General features: G+C 33.9%; 1 protein-coding gene across 2 annotated transcripts in view; it reads left to right on the forward strand.

The window, feature by feature from the left end:
* The window catches only part of LOC135124088 (lutropin-choriogonadotropic hormone receptor-like), an 86,395-nt gene that overhangs the window by 15,125 nt on the left and 55,305 nt on the right, over positions 1-15,965 (forward strand). For both annotated transcript variants that reach the window (XM_064048952.1, XM_064048955.1), the window contains exons 2-3: positions 10,448-10,642; positions 10,698-10,772. In XM_064048952.1, coding sequence (XP_063905022.1) covers positions 10,448-10,642; positions 10,698-10,772 — 270 coding nt within the window. The remainder of the gene's footprint in view (positions 1-10,447; positions 10,643-10,697; positions 10,773-15,965) is intronic.

Genomic DNA, 15,965 nt, shown 5'->3' on the forward strand with positions numbered 1-15,965 from the left:
CGGTCCAGAACAAGCCTAGAAGCGGTGACGGAGACCTTTGCTAGAAGGACCGAGCGGGTGTTTAAATGGGAACCACCACCGGGAGAAGTCAGTGGAGTCTAGACCATGGGAGAGTTATTCTGTACATAATCGCTGTAAATTTGAGTTACTGAGAAATAAATTGTTGAGTTTTACCCACGCCGATTTTTAAATTACCGATTAACGTAACAGTATTTTGAATTATGGATCAGAGGTTCGGAATATCTTTTTTAATTTTTACACTTCTAACAATTTTTACTTCCCGAGCAGATAATGTCTGAAACTATAGGACCGATTATTATCAAATACATAATATGTTAGGAATATTGTGGTTGTCTGTCTGTGTGTCTGTATGTTTGTCGGTCTGTCTGTCACATTATCTCCGAAACTACAGCACCGATTGTTGTCAAATTTTATATTTATGTTAGGAATATCATGTAGACGGTAAAACCCTAACAAAAATGTCCCTAATCATCGCATCAAAATTTTTCATACTTGTTCTTGATGAATCTTGAATTTTTGGAAACAAATCGAAATTGTATGGCAAACTTTTCTACGAGTATAATAGCAGTGTTGCTACAAGTTTACAGTGACTCATCGTGTAATGCACTTGCTTTCAAGCATGTAACACGAAAACGGCGAACGTTCGAATGCAGTATGGGTTTTTTTGTTTCATATTACTGACACTTGAACGGTGTCGGTGTCGGTGTCGAGGAACTCTGTCTGAGTGCAGATATTGTTTGACGAATTATTCTTGGAGCCAAATATATTGCGGTGAGGCGATTAGTGTGCGTAGTCGTTGACGGGCAGTGCCTCCTGTCCGCAGCGGTAGCAAGTAGCAACTCGAGCGAGGTTGAGACAAGAGGAGTGGGAGCGCGTGAGTAGCATGGGCGTGATCGAGAGATCGAACTATTTAATAAAATGTGTTCGTTTGACTGTTCCAACGACTAAATTAGGTACAACAATTGATGCCGTTTTCACACGTTTAATTACTCATTTAAGAACTGATATTTATATCACTCATTTTAGTCACCATAGGCCACTAATAACTGTATTAAATGATTTTAAAAATTATTAATTTAACTAGTGATCGTTATTTTATTAAAAAACCATTCACTATTGACACACATGTTGTACAAATGAGCAAAAAAGGAAGATACATAAGCGCAGAATAAAATTTAATTTAACAAAATAATAGAAACAGACCAAATACGATATTTTCTTAATTAAAACAATAAAGGAGAGTGTTGTAAACAGTGTGTTTCATCATTTAATTATAAGTTTAGCAGTTAATAAACGTTTTCGTGCGAAAACGATGCCGTTAACTCTTACAGACGTCTCTCAAATTATCGCTCTGTTATTTCGTTAAATTAAATTTAATTCTGCGTTTATTTGTCTTCTTTTTTTGCTAATTTATACATCATGTGTCAATAGTGAATAGTTCTTTAATAAAATAATGAGCACTAGTTAAATTAATAATTTTTAAAGTTTGGTTTTACACATTGTACTTTATTTTTTTTATACAGTATTATTATAATAATTAATTAGGATATTTCTATATGATAAATAAATGCATATCATTACTTGGTCTTAGTAACCGTATGATAGAAGTCTTGCCTGAATGCCGGTCATTTGCGGGTCAGTGGTGGGTCTTAATATAATTTAAAAAAGTATATTTTATCATAAACAACAATTGACAATACATGGATATTTACTTTAATTAACCCAATCATCATCATTACTCATCATTTTGTCAAAAAATACAAATTTAACATATTTTTGGCTTTTGTTATTTTTTAAGAGCAAATTAATAATTTCGCCCACGTGTTTGACTTATATAAATTGACAACTCCAACCGTTCGTCCCTGGGTAGATGCACTCTTTTTTTATTTATTTATGTATTAATTAATTAATTAATTAATTAATTAATTAATTTATTTATTATTTATTTATTTGTTTATTTATTTATTGTAAAAAAGTATTGTTTACATCTTGTTCTAGATCATTCAGATTTAAGCAACTTAAAGAATCAAAAATAAATTACCATAACACAAAAGCTATTGTAGTCTTACTTTTACTCCCAGAGGGTATGTTAAGAAAATATATATAAATTAATAATTTCGCCCACGTGTTTGACTTATATAAATTGACAACTCCAACCGTTCGTCCCTGGGTAGATGCACTCTTTTTTTATTTATTTATGTATTTATTAATTAATTAATTAATTAATTAATTAATTTATTTATTATTTATTTATTTGTTTATTTATTTATTGTAAAAAAGTATTGTTTACATCTTGTTCTAGATCATTCAGATTTAAGCAACTTAAAGAATCTAAAATAAATTACCATAACACAAAAGCTATTGTAGTCTTACTTTTACTCCCAGAGGGTATGTTAAGAAAATATATATATATTACAAAAGGGTTCATGCGGAGAATGACGTTTCATGACTTTTAGAGGATGAAAAAATAGGTTTCCCATTTCCGTCTGTAACCTCACCTGAAAATTTTGCATAGCTATTTAAATTTTATAAAACAACATATTTCTACACCTGTGGTTTATGAATCCGTTTTGATATTTTTACCATGAAGGATCCAGATTTTCGCAAATAAATCAACATTGTGTAAAAACCTTTAATAATAATAATATAAGAGAAATGCAATAGCACACTCTGCTGATAATATCTATTTTTTTTAATTTATAGGGATTATCATAAAAAATAATTTTTGCAAAATGAAATTTTAGAATTTTTCTCAGAAGCTGAGATTTGTTGGACTGTATACTCCAGGGTCGAGGCAAATTCTGTCTAAATTGTTTTTTGAATAAATATTTTCATCAATATGTTCATAGGGAGAACGAATAAATAAGTTTTAGCTAATGTTTTGTCATTATTGTAGTAATATTAGTGTGTTATTAAAATTTCAAAAAATTCTAAGCGGAAGTGCAAAATCTCAGTTTAAGTATTTTCTTATTATAAATTGTATATTTAATATTCTGGGGATGTTTTTAAACCATAGACAAAAGCGTGTTTCACAATATAAATTTGCTTGGCAAAATTTTGAGAAGACCTCAATACATTAGTTTTTAAAGGGGGGATTAACCAATTTTTTAATACTTTACCATCTATAGTTCTATATTAAATTATTTTTTTAAAACTTCAGTGTAGTCGTAATAAATTCTATATTCTATATACGACCCACCACTGACCCGGAAATGACCGGCATTCAGGCAAGACTTCTATCATTACGAGTACTAAGACCAAGTAATGATATGCATTGATTAGATTAACAGAACAACTTTCGAGATTCTAGAATTACAGCATACAAATTAGTCTGCTATTATTCTCTAATCTCACCCCATCCCCAAAAGTCCAGCGTAACTACCGACCATTTATCCGCGCATCACATGAAAAGTGACCTACACTACTCTGACCTACTGGTGCTAATCTAATCTGACTGACATGATCAGACTGTTCAAGAAACTTACGAACAATATGACATGTTCCTAACAAAACAGCTTTTTGAATTTTGACAATTATTGAATCATTCAAATGCAAAGACTTTAAATTCTCAATAATATAATATTATTCCGTAGATTCTCTGCCTAATAATATTGCCAACAGACAAACAGGTCCTTAATTAACGCTCGAAAATTGTGAAGGTAGTACTCAACTTATCAACATAATTAACGAACTTTACCAATTATTTCAAATTTTTACAAGGTGATGCTGTTAAAAAATAGGTCTATATCGATTTTTAGAACAACTTTATTTGCGTTCTACACGATCTCTTACTTAACAAGGTTAGTAAATTTAAATTTTCCATATCTTTCCTATTTTTATCCATGTCTGACGTTCAGCAAGGATCAAACCGTAAATCATTATTTTTTATTTGTTTGTGAACCCCTTATAAAAGTTTCTGTACTTTGATATAGCTAAGAAAATATCAGCTGAACATCTTGGCTTAATTTTCATACATAAACTTTGCAGCGAAACTCGTCAAGTTTAAACCAGATTCTGAAACTGTTAATGAAACAGATTAAAGTAAAATTTTTAAATATCTCAGCTGCAAAAATCAGAAAAAAAAGTTAGTTTCAGTAAACCGAGTGATAGTTCTGAAATAGCCTGCTTTTTTTCAGATAACCAAGTATCTATGACCCCAAATTGTATTTGCTTCGACCACAGTGAAAGAATTTTTTTTTTTTTGTTAACTTTTCAATAGACGAGAAACATTTGTAATACGAATAATAAATAAATATTCAAACCTCACTTTTCCACCTCACACGAGAAAATTTAATAAATCGTACACACGCACATCCCCGATATTCAATTTCTCCATTTCGTGACCAATTACTCCTCGGAAGTTTCAAACTGTTGCCTTAACTACAATAAGCTCATTATCAGCTAAGCCTCCACCAAAGTTGACCAGGAAAATCAATCTCCTCTTTTTTAAAGCGCTTCACGTTTTCCTCAATCGCGATTGCAATTTTGTCGCCTCCACTCCTGTTTTATTACATTTTTGCATTATAAAGTCGTCACGTTTCAAGACAGCTGCACAACTTCCAGCAGATGTATTTTATTATGATTTCCGCCCGAAACTAACGTGATAAAACTTTATTTAAAATCGCGACCACAAGAAGAAAACAACTGATTCGGTGATTTGTGGTTGCGGCGGGCTTTCTGATTTTTGTTTATTTATTCACGACTTGCTTTCAACTCAGGCAGAAGTTTTTGCGACGTGAAAGCAAAGCTTAATCTCGTAAGTGATCTGATTTTTAGGCAAACAGCGGTTCGCTGCATGCCGGTGAGACGAGTTTCCACAAAGTAAAACCAATTTTAGGGAAATTAGATATAGCGTCTCTTTGTAATGGTCGCCGGGGTCGAATGGACCCCGAACAAAAATCGAGAGTGTGCTCGTCAATTATGTGTGTAAGTTTAGAGGTAGATTTTTTGAATCCAAAATAAGAGGAAATCTGGGTTGGTTTTCATTCGAATCGTTGTCGCTTCTGTGCTTGTAACAGGTGGTTTTGTTTCCCACGAAAGTGTCTTAAAGTAAAATGTACAAATTGATAAACACTTAACTGAAAATGACGATTTATTTGTATTACGAAAATAATAATTAATGAAAAAGGATAGACAGAAATACTATGGTGCTGGTTTCTTTATTCCTCAAGTAAAATATACGTCGGAAACGGAAATCCGAAATGTAAAAGAATGACATCAGATATTATTTTTGCGATGCACCAAGTATATTTTTTCGTTATATTAGTTCCGCAATATAAAAATAGATTATTCTGTTTATTGATGTCCAGCTTACGCTTTATATCAAACAAACCCGAATAAACAAAACAATAGAGAGAGTAATCGCTATCGATTAGTCCTAGATTACACACTGACTAAATACGTTCGAAGTGCTCGTTTCGGCTCTTGCATATTTGGCAATAATTTGCTCTATTTAACTCTTTTTATTGACATAATAATACCACAAGCTTTACAATACGTGTAATAACACTGTCAAGTAACATTATCTCGATGAAAAGTAAATACTATAACATAACACACGGTAGATAACAGAGGATAACTACATACTCATTATACGTTTTAATTTTAACTTGGAGCTCCATTTGAAGTTAATAGCAATGTTTCTGTAGCTTCCGGAAAACAAATTCAACTTATACTCACCCAAAATTAAACTGGTGGTAATTAAATATGTGTACAATACGAGCGTTAAAGGGTTATCTGAAAGCTTCTCAAACTTTGGGACAAAAGTCGGTGTTAATTAAAGCTTGTAAAGAGTAAATAAGTTGTAAAGTTGTGAATAGGTGGCGTTAAACTAAAGTTGTCGTTTCGGAAAATTGTTCCAAAATTTGAAAAATCTCGATATAGAATTTTCAGTGGTTGTTTAAGTCGTAGCAAAGTTGTAAATGAGGAAGATTAAAGCAGTACGTGTTTTGAACTTTAGAGAATTTCATCAAAGACTAACAAAGCCAGACACCGTAAAACCTAGTGCTTGCTTTGAAATATGGTTTTTAATCAAGTGGAAAACTAGAAACAACAAAATAATTAAGGTATTCGCTGTTAAGTTTGTAGAACTTTACGCGTCGGAATGGAAGAGGAATCGCATCATTTCTGCAAATAAACAAGAGGAGTTAAGTGTAATATTTTGAGTCATAAGTTAAGTAATTTGGTGAGGCATGTGGACGATATTTTCACCATTTTTGACACAAGGAAAATTTTTATGTTGTGGTTAGGTCACTAATATTTTGCCAATATTTTAAATCTGTTGTGTTGGAGCGATGTAAAATTTAGTCGTCGTCTGTATCAGAATTATATCTATATTGAATTTTAAAATCGTCAATTTGTATCCTGGAATTTATAATATAATTATTATCAGATACATACTACATATGTATATTAATTTCATCGGGTATTAATTATCGGTGTATTTAAACTTGTATTGGACAATGAATTTCAAATTTTCCAAATTAATGGATAATATTAGCGGCATATTTATCTGCATTCCTTTTATCCACTTCTATGGTGGGATATTCTGAAAAACATAAACAAAATATATGTGTCATTTTATCATTGCTTTCCTAATCGAGACTTTAATTGTTTGTATATACCATAGTTTTGTTTAATTTTTGAACAAATAAATTAACAAAATTCGTCAAAAACCCAAAACATCACTAACCGAGCTGCAAGACGCAACACTAAATAATCGAATCGAGTTTTACTATCGTTCTTTTTACGTCCAAAAAATCGATTTTAATTAATAACAAACCTAAAATCTCTTCCAAGCACAAAATCTCGATTAATTTCTCCTTGATATAAACCATAAAACCGCCCAGCCAATAAATCCCCGGCCTTGCCACTCCTGTAATTGCACACCGGTTTCTTCACCTTTGAACCGTCCCCTTTTAATTTTTCCTGGGAAATGACAAAATGCAACACTTTAAACACGCCGCCCTCATAAATTTTAATATTCAAGAGCGGGTGATAATTTTTCATGCCCGAAGCAATGTGTAACCCCTCGGTTTATTTTGAATAAAACATATTGGGACGTATGATTTGGATTTATGAGCTTTGCCGTCATGCTCTCAAATCGACGTTATAAATATAAACCGCATACAGGGTTTATGAATTATTCAAAGGAAAACGTTTTTATTATTTTTCCGTACAAGTGTAAATACGCCGAAATGTCAGACTATTAAAGAAAAAAGTTTCGTTGTAGTAAACAAAGTATAAATTATGTCTGCAGCAATTGTGGAGGATTTTGGCTAAGCAGCCAAGAAGAGACCGATAAAATAAATGGGGTGCGGGCAAAAAATTCGCAGGGAGAGAGCTAATTCTGTATGCGCATCGTGGGAAGAAATTGGTTTAGCTCGGGGCTTGTTTAATATTTGAATGTTACATTGTCGGGCTATTACGATGTTTTATGGGTGCTAGTGGCTGGAAAAAACGGGATGAGGTAATTAAAAATTGCCTCAATCTAATTAAAAGATAATTACGGTGAAGCTAAGTAGCTAACTGGAAATTTATTGGTGGAGATAATACGACGTTTAAGAAAAGTTTTCTTGTGCAATCATAACGGACATTAAGATGGATGGAAAAAGATCTGGAGAGAATACAATAAAAAAAAATCTCTACTGAACTAAATCAGAGATTGCTTAAGTTCCATTTCACGATTTTAGAACTTTTGTTAGTGGTAGTGGACCAACATTAAGTTTTCATACACAGGTTTCTCATATTTTCTTAATAATTTAGTTCTTAGGGAAGGTAAGAATAAATTTGAAAAAAATGCTGTTAACAGCATAAATTTGTCAAATACATATATTTCTGTTAAATTTATGTCGACAATAATCGGACTAATGTCCTACGAAATAAGACTTTCTTGAATTATATGTATACGACTTCATTTGATGGAACGTTGGTGGACAGACATCAAAAGGAATGGATCGTTCGATTATGCATATTTTTAATTTATTACTAAAAATCTAGAATAAAATTGTAGCTTCTTTTTAATAATAATTATTAACACTTCATCAATTTTTCGCAAGACGTTTGAGTGTATGAAACTAGTGGTTTTATGAGAATATTCTGTTTATATAATTTAAAGAAACCCTGCATTTTTATGGCTTAAGGTTCATAAAGTTACGTTTTTTTAGGTCTGAAAAAATTATATTGTAGGTCAAACCAATAGAAATTTCGAGAATCGAATATCGCAACCTAAAAATAGCTGCGAGTAAATTAACAGTAAACAAACCCAACGCACGCTGACCAGACTAACCTCATTTAATTGCAGATAAATCAGATAATGGTCCAAAATTAAATACTCTCTAGAAATTCTTCTGTATTTCCTTATTTCCTTTTTCTTTTTTCTTAGTTCTTCACACTGTTTTAACATATCATCCACTCTTACACAGTCACCACCACTCTCATTTTCTTTAGTTCGAAGCTGATTCACTCTCGTTCTTTCGAAATTTCCCTGCCACACTTTTCTCTTTTTTTTTCAGTTATTTCCCACTTGTTTGTATTCTCTAATTTTTTCTCGTCTTCTGGTAGCCAACATCTCTACCTTTTTGACTTACCTCGCCAATCATTTTCCTTCCACTTTCTCTCATTTTTTCAACTTCTACAACAACTCACCCTTTCTTTCATAATACTCGTGCTTTTCTTTTCAGAAGTTTCCTTTCTCCTTTTACTTTAGTTCACCCAACATTTTTGCACAGTTTACCTTTTTTTGTACTCCTCCCTATTTTTATTATGTATTCCATTTCTCTTTCTTCGTTTACTATGATTAGAAAATTGTTATCATACGCTACAAACCACACTCCCACTTTCTCACGACGGCCCTTCTTACCTGTTCTTTTTCGAATATATCGCTATATCGTTTAAGCACCTCGCTAATAAGCTGTGACTTAGCGGACATCCTTGTCTAACACCTCGCCAATACTGTATTAATTATTTAAAAAAGCTCTCCTGCAGACAATAATTTTTGTTTTACTTTTTTTTCATAGGGTCATAATCACTAGTTTCAACCCAACCTAAACGTACAAGGCGTCTTGAGATTCGCTCCTGAATACTTATTATGAAATATAGAGTAGATAATTACGTAAATTATGTAAATCATATCATTTCATTCCGAGGTATTTATTTCAACATAAAACGTGAATTCTGTATCTCAAAAACCGTATTTCATTACTTTCAACTCCGACTCACATTTTTACGATTTATTAATTTTTTCCGCCAACCCGCCGTTTTCAGAACATGTCCTTTCGACCTGCCCTCCACTTTGATTTTAACTTAACCGCAGAAAGATGGTGAAATCCCAGAGGGAAATGCTAAAAACATCGCATAAATTAAATTGTTCCGAAACTAAGCTAAAGCGGATTTTTTAGCAAAGTGTTTTTGTAAATGGAGAAAATTTAAATGGAAATAAATGCTCAAAGTGAAAGTAAACACGATTTTGCCGTGTACGGGCATAACCATTAGTGGATTATTTACTATGTTTTTAATTTAAAGGAATATGTGGCTTCGTTTTACTATTTTCACGACGACGATCAAAGTCAGATTTTCTCGGGCCAATCTTTTGTTCGATCGAAGTTGCTATTCAGTGTGATCTGTACGTAAATGACATCACATTCTTTCATAAATTGAGTACGCAACTGTATTTTTAATATAGGGCTTGAATGGGAGCTTTTAAAGCGACCGATCTCATATCCGTGGAGCTTTCGCGTCCCACACAGAAGCCCGATAGGTCTGGCAAACGTCTCAGCCACAAAAACATGCGATGACAAATGCTCATATTTTTCTTTGTGGAAGGTATGGGTAGAGGAATTTGCATTGGATTTACTTACTTTTGTGTATTTATTTTTTGCGGACAGTTCAATGGAGCGCCCTGTATCGATCCGGAAAGGGAAAGCTCTGGAAGGAGATTTCAGCTTAATTAAAGAGACAAAAAATGTTTAATGCTCAAAACGGTCAGGTTACCAAAAGAAACAACAAAAATTATGTTATAAGTAAATATTTTAAAAGCGGTGTAATTATTAACCAAAAAAAATTCCAAGACGATGACTTTCTTTGGCTGAATTCCAAACTGGTAATTCCTGAATAGCATCATGCTAATATCACTAAGCATTTTTTTATTAAAGCCTGCCAAATTCTACTTGACAAAAACCTTAATCTCCCTAACATTAAACACACCCAATAAAACCATCTCCAGCCGAGCCAATTCCACCTAAGTATATTTACGTTCTCACTCCAATAAAGCTCCTTTCCCCACATTATTCAGCTTATTGTGCGAAAAACTCCACAAAAACTAGACAAATCGCTTTGCTTTTTCACTGTCCCGCCAAAATCAAGAAACAAATTCTCCCACTGCTCTTCGTTCTCGATTAAATACCCCGAAACGAATCTCTTGTTCCAGGATTACGTGGTTCTGGGTTTTCGCTGTAGCTGCCGCCGACAAGATAATGATAGGAATTCCCGCAAGCGGTCCGGCCTTGAGACAGTGTCCTTGCGAAGAGGTCGACGAAGTGGACCGCATCACCGTTGAGTGCAGATGCAGCGGACCCGCCCTGATGGACATCCCCAGCAATCTCCACAAAGAACTGACAATCCTGTAGGTACAAACGCGCTTCGTCTTGTTACCGCATGTATAAGGAAAATCCTTACAGGATAATCGAGGACGCCGGAATCGAAGTCCTGAAAGGCGATTCACTGGTGCCGTACGCCGCCACGTTGAGAGAGCTGTGAGTTTTTCAATCCTACTAGCTTCCCTGTGTTAGTTTAAAACTTGTTGTTGAAAATAACTGAAAATTCGATTTCGGGCCTGTTTAAAACCGGTGTCTTTGTTCTCATAATTGCAGACAACTCCTTCGAACTACTTTAAAACTTTAATTCAAGGAATCGTCTGAAGACAGCACTTCGCTCGAGATTGAAATAAACATTTCGCTTTCCAATTTAAAAGTCAAATTTTAATTTCGACAAGGGTTGAGAAGGCAAATATTGACCGAAGACAGCATGCATAATGCATGATCTTCACAACTATATCGTCGACTTTTAACTAATTAATAATTTAACAACGCGGCTCCATTCACTCGAGAATAGAGTGATTAAACGTTATGTCAACGTAACGAGCGATAAATTTTGTTAACGACACAAACATAAAACTATAAGCTATGACAAACGAGCACGCATAAAACTTATTCATTGCGTTGACGAAATTCATAAACTCGACCTTAATCGATGAGCGGAAACCGAAGGGGATTATACACGAAACTGTTAAATTCTGGTAGTTTGGGTCCTTTATATAATCCCTGAGTCAATATTTTTGATTAATAACGGTAATTAGGTGGTGAAAAATCGCTGGGAAAATTTAAGTATAACGAACTGAAAAATGTCATCTTCTTTAAATCTTTTTGTTCCTTTATTTCTTTCTTTGTCAATTATAGCTAATCAGTTTTTTATCTCTCCAAACGTAATCTGATGTCTTAAAGAGTGCATATTTTAATAGCCTGGAAAGAATCTTTTAAGACTGCAGGTTAAATTATCTTTTGTAAAAAGATGTGCTTTCTGAAGCTTTCATAATGTGTGATTTTAATTTTTTAATAATTTTCGACGTCATCGGAACATGCTAAGTTGGAAGATCTGTTTGAATTAATTAATAGAAAAATCACACGTTTCCAGTTCAAAAGAAAAGTTAAAGCTCGACTTGAAGTGACAAAAAAAAACACTTTGTGCTCGAGATCATATTTTACATTTTTTCTTTCTTCTATTTGCTTGCATTCTGCTTAAATTAAGGAAAAATAGGGATTTTTTGTATCCTCTTCTAGGATTCCTTATTTCATACCCCAAAAATCGAGGATAATTAATATTTGCAATTCTCTGTTATTACAAATTTTTGAATTTTTAACATTTTGTCCGCAAAGCTCCCAGGTTCATTCGACTCTAACTTACCTTTTAAAGTTTCATTTTTAATTTCAACTTGTCATATAATCTTGGGAATTGTGAGCGCTTGTGCTTCTCTCTCCCAGAACTATTAAAATTTATACAGTTGAATGTTGGTTTTTCAGTTCAACAAGTTGGTAACTTATTGATCAATTTCTGACCGTCTGCCTACAAAGATTTCACAATGGCTGCAAAGCTCTCGACTTCATCAGTGAAAATGGTATTGAATGCATCTTATGTTCGCTAATAACCCGGATGCAATTTCTGTTTTATCTAACGATATAAAAGTCCACAATAGATGAATCATAGACCAGACGGTTTTATTAAAATTCTGCTGATCTGGTTTTGAGTAACGACTTCACTGTAGTTAACAGGATAAGAGTAGATGAAGATTGATGATAATTCTTGGATCATTCAGAGATCGAAGCAGTAACTTCGGGGAGAAATATATATGTTGTTTTACTGAAACTAACTATTTTCAATTTTCATGGTTGTCGCTTAACTGCAAATCAAATCTGATGATGCTTAATCCCATTTCTTTCTGATTTCTGATACTATATGGTTCTGATTCTATCCCAATCATCCCTTTCTCTGGGGACTTAGGAACGTGAAATTTGAGGATCGGTTTCCCCTTACGACTTTAACGATCGCAAAGAACAGATTTCTCCAAATTCAACCCTTAAGTGGGTGAAAAGATGTGAACTGTATTTTTATTAATCCCTTGAATACAGGAAAACGAAATGGTTCCCCTTACGACATTTGCAGCCATTAAGAAGAGACTTCCCTACATTTAACCCTTAGGAGTGAAAACGAATTCGTTAAAACTCTTCCGTTTAATGAGTTATCAAGCTAACACAGATTAAGTATGAAAATGCATTCACAACGTCGTAGAATTTTTAAAATTTTAAGGTTTATAAAGATTTTCAGATCCAAACACCTGTTATCACGAAAATTAGAAAACGTAACAGAAAAGCACCAACTGTATGTGTATCTAAATTCAAATTTGAAAGGAATACAGAAGTATTTTGTGAAAATGAAAAAATATGTTTAATAAGACTAGTGAGACAAAATCTGTGTATCGTGTCGAAACTATTTTTTAAGAACAATGAGGGTGGGTGGGCGGGGCTGGTGGCTGCCAAGATAAGACTGATTTTGACAAATGAGATACCCTCTAAGAGAAGAGAGGGTGGGTGGGCGGAGCTAGTAGCTGCCAGGATAAGACTAATTTTGGCAAATGACGTATTCTCTAAGAAAAGACAGGGTGGGTGGGTGGGGCTAGTACCTGCTACGATAAGACTGATTTTCGCAAATGACATACCCTCTAAGAAAATGTAGGGTAGAAGGTATATCAATTGGCAAAATCAATCTTATTTTGGCAAATACTAGCCCCACCCACCCGCCTTTTATTTTCTTAGAGGGCTAGTACCTACTATAATAAGACTGATTTTGGCCAATAAGATCCTTCTAAAGTGACCTGCTAAAATAAGATCGATTTTGGTAAATCACATCTCCGTTAGGAAAATAGAGGGCTGATGGTTGGGGCTAGTACCTGCTAAAACAAGATTGATTTTACGTATCCGCTAAGAAATTTAATTAAATTATTTATTATAAGAAAAGACGCTAGAAGCACTTTCATATTCTTTCAAAGCAGGAATACCTAGAACCTCAAAATTGTTTTAAATTTTCCAAAAAAAAAACGGGGTCCCAAAATTAACTCAAAGACAGATCAAATCAGAATTTTCCAAAAATAGAACACAAAAGTCCCCCAAAATTGTTTTCAATAATTTGCAAAACAAATCTCTATTGGGTCCCAAAATAATACACCTCGGGTACACAAAAGTCCCCCGAATTAAAAAAATAAAAACACTGGGGCATTCAAAACTTTTTCAAATTGTTTTTTCAGACACCCGGTATATCAGTTGACTATTTATTAGTGATTGAAGCAAATTGTTGTGTTGGTAACTCTGAATTATTAGCCGCGATACTAGTATGTCAGTTCGCAACTAAACAGGTCAAACGATTTTATGACGTTCGACCTTGATTGTGCTAGTCTTCTCATCCAAACACTCTTTATTTAACTAGGTAGTCACACTACGTACTCGTTTTCACGCACATTTTTTTAAGTAATCATATCTTCTGAACAACGACCTCATTTCTTATTTGCCACCAACGATCGCCCCAACCTGTCAATTGTCATTAAGTTTAAAGTAAATGTGCAACAATATTCGAAGGGCTTATCATTCATGTTGGGAAGGTTAGGAACCGAGTGATTGGATGAAAAGACTAGCACAATCAAGGTAGAACGCTATAAAAAGGTTGTACCTGTTTAATTGTGCCTCGTTTTCTCATCCAAACACTCTTTTTTATCTAGGTAGGTAGACGTTTAAAGAAATACATATTCATTTACAATGCAGATAGAACGAAACGGCATACCTCTTATGCTAAATTACTGATCCACGTACTCGATTAATGGAAAACTCTGGCATGAAATTTACAAGACAAGAAAAAATATGAGAACCAAAATCTGTTTGTCCAAGGAGTTTTTTAATACACAAAGCTGACACTGAGTTTTTGCATCGGTAGCAACCGTGGAGCAGAAATGTACCCATTCACTTCTAGATTGTATGGTGACGCTGAAATTGACCCAGTTTCAAGAAAATTTCCTAAGGCAATTTTGCTCGAAACGGATATATAGATACAATTTCAGTGAAACTCCATCGGAGCTCCATTTTCACCTGAAAGTGTGTGTGACACCATCACCGAATTTGCCCCTTTGGATGTTTTATGGCAAATAGGTAGCTTCTGTTCCAAAGACAGGGCGATTAGATTTGGTGGAATGGCGGTCGATCACCGTAATCAGCTCTTTCAACTTTTAGTTGGTCAACTGCGAACGGTTCGAAATCCGGATGAATCTCTCGAAGACGACGAATGAGAGCCTTTATTTTACACAATTGCTAAAAATGTGAATAACATCTAAAAAGGAAATTAGTATATTTACTTCGATTTTTGCAATGTGTGCTCGAAAAGCGAGCTTTACTATCTAGTTAGCTAAAGAAATAGTGTTTGGATGAGGAGGCAAGGCACAATTGTCAATTTTGACACGAGTGTGTCTAGAAACCAATGAGAAGATGGCAGCTTCTGAATTGGTGTCCAAAATTTCAATTTTAAAATGTTCTCAACCTGACAAAAAATCACAAATATTAATAGTCACTCGGTACTTTTCTTCATATAATCTGCACTAACCAGACAGACTAGACCAGACTTGAACTGGCTTTATCTGATCTGAACCAGCTAACCCCAGCGTAATTAATTTTTGTTTTCTGTGAAGTTAATGCAGTTTAAGGTATTAACAAAGTTTAAATTTTGCTCTTTTCTGTTTCTGTTGTTGTATTAATAATTTTTGATGCATACACTTCGCACTTCTTACTCTACGACTTTACTAAAAATAAAAATTCGCCTGAAAATGTGTCGATATTCAATCAATAACGACGCGACTCGTGGACGAGTAGTATAATCCAGAATTCCACCTAGTAACAACGAATTTACGTTGACAATTGTACTTACTAATAAAAATGTTTAAAAAATTGTGCTTACGTCTTTTCAATCGGGGAGATAATTAACAACCAACCGAAGATAAAACAGACTCAACAAAAATCGAATAACCTCCCGTTTAACGTAACTTCGCTAAGAAATGTTGACTAAATGATATCAACATGCGCAAAAAACCTTTGATGTAGATAGCAAAGCTGTTTGTCAGACATCAAACTGCGGTTTGATGTTTCGAGCCATGCAGGCTCACAAAACACCAGACTACTGAAAGCTCTTTAATGGTCGACTAAATGAGGCACATCCAACTACACACTCGTCAAAAGAAACACTCCGAGTTCGATTTCTAATTAACCCATTTCCCATAAAACTCTTCAGTTTTTAATAGAATTATCGCAACCCCGCAAACAAACTTATTTCAAGAGAACTTTCCAAACCGAACAAATTCT

This window comes from Zophobas morio, unplaced genomic scaffold, assembly GCF_036711695.1.
Source record: "Zophobas morio isolate AGI-343-1 ecotype UQ-CSIRO unplaced genomic scaffold, CSIRO_AGI_Zmor_V1 ptg000007l, whole genome shotgun sequence".
Classification (NCBI taxonomy): Eukaryota; Metazoa; Arthropoda; class Insecta; order Coleoptera; family Tenebrionidae; genus Zophobas; species Zophobas morio.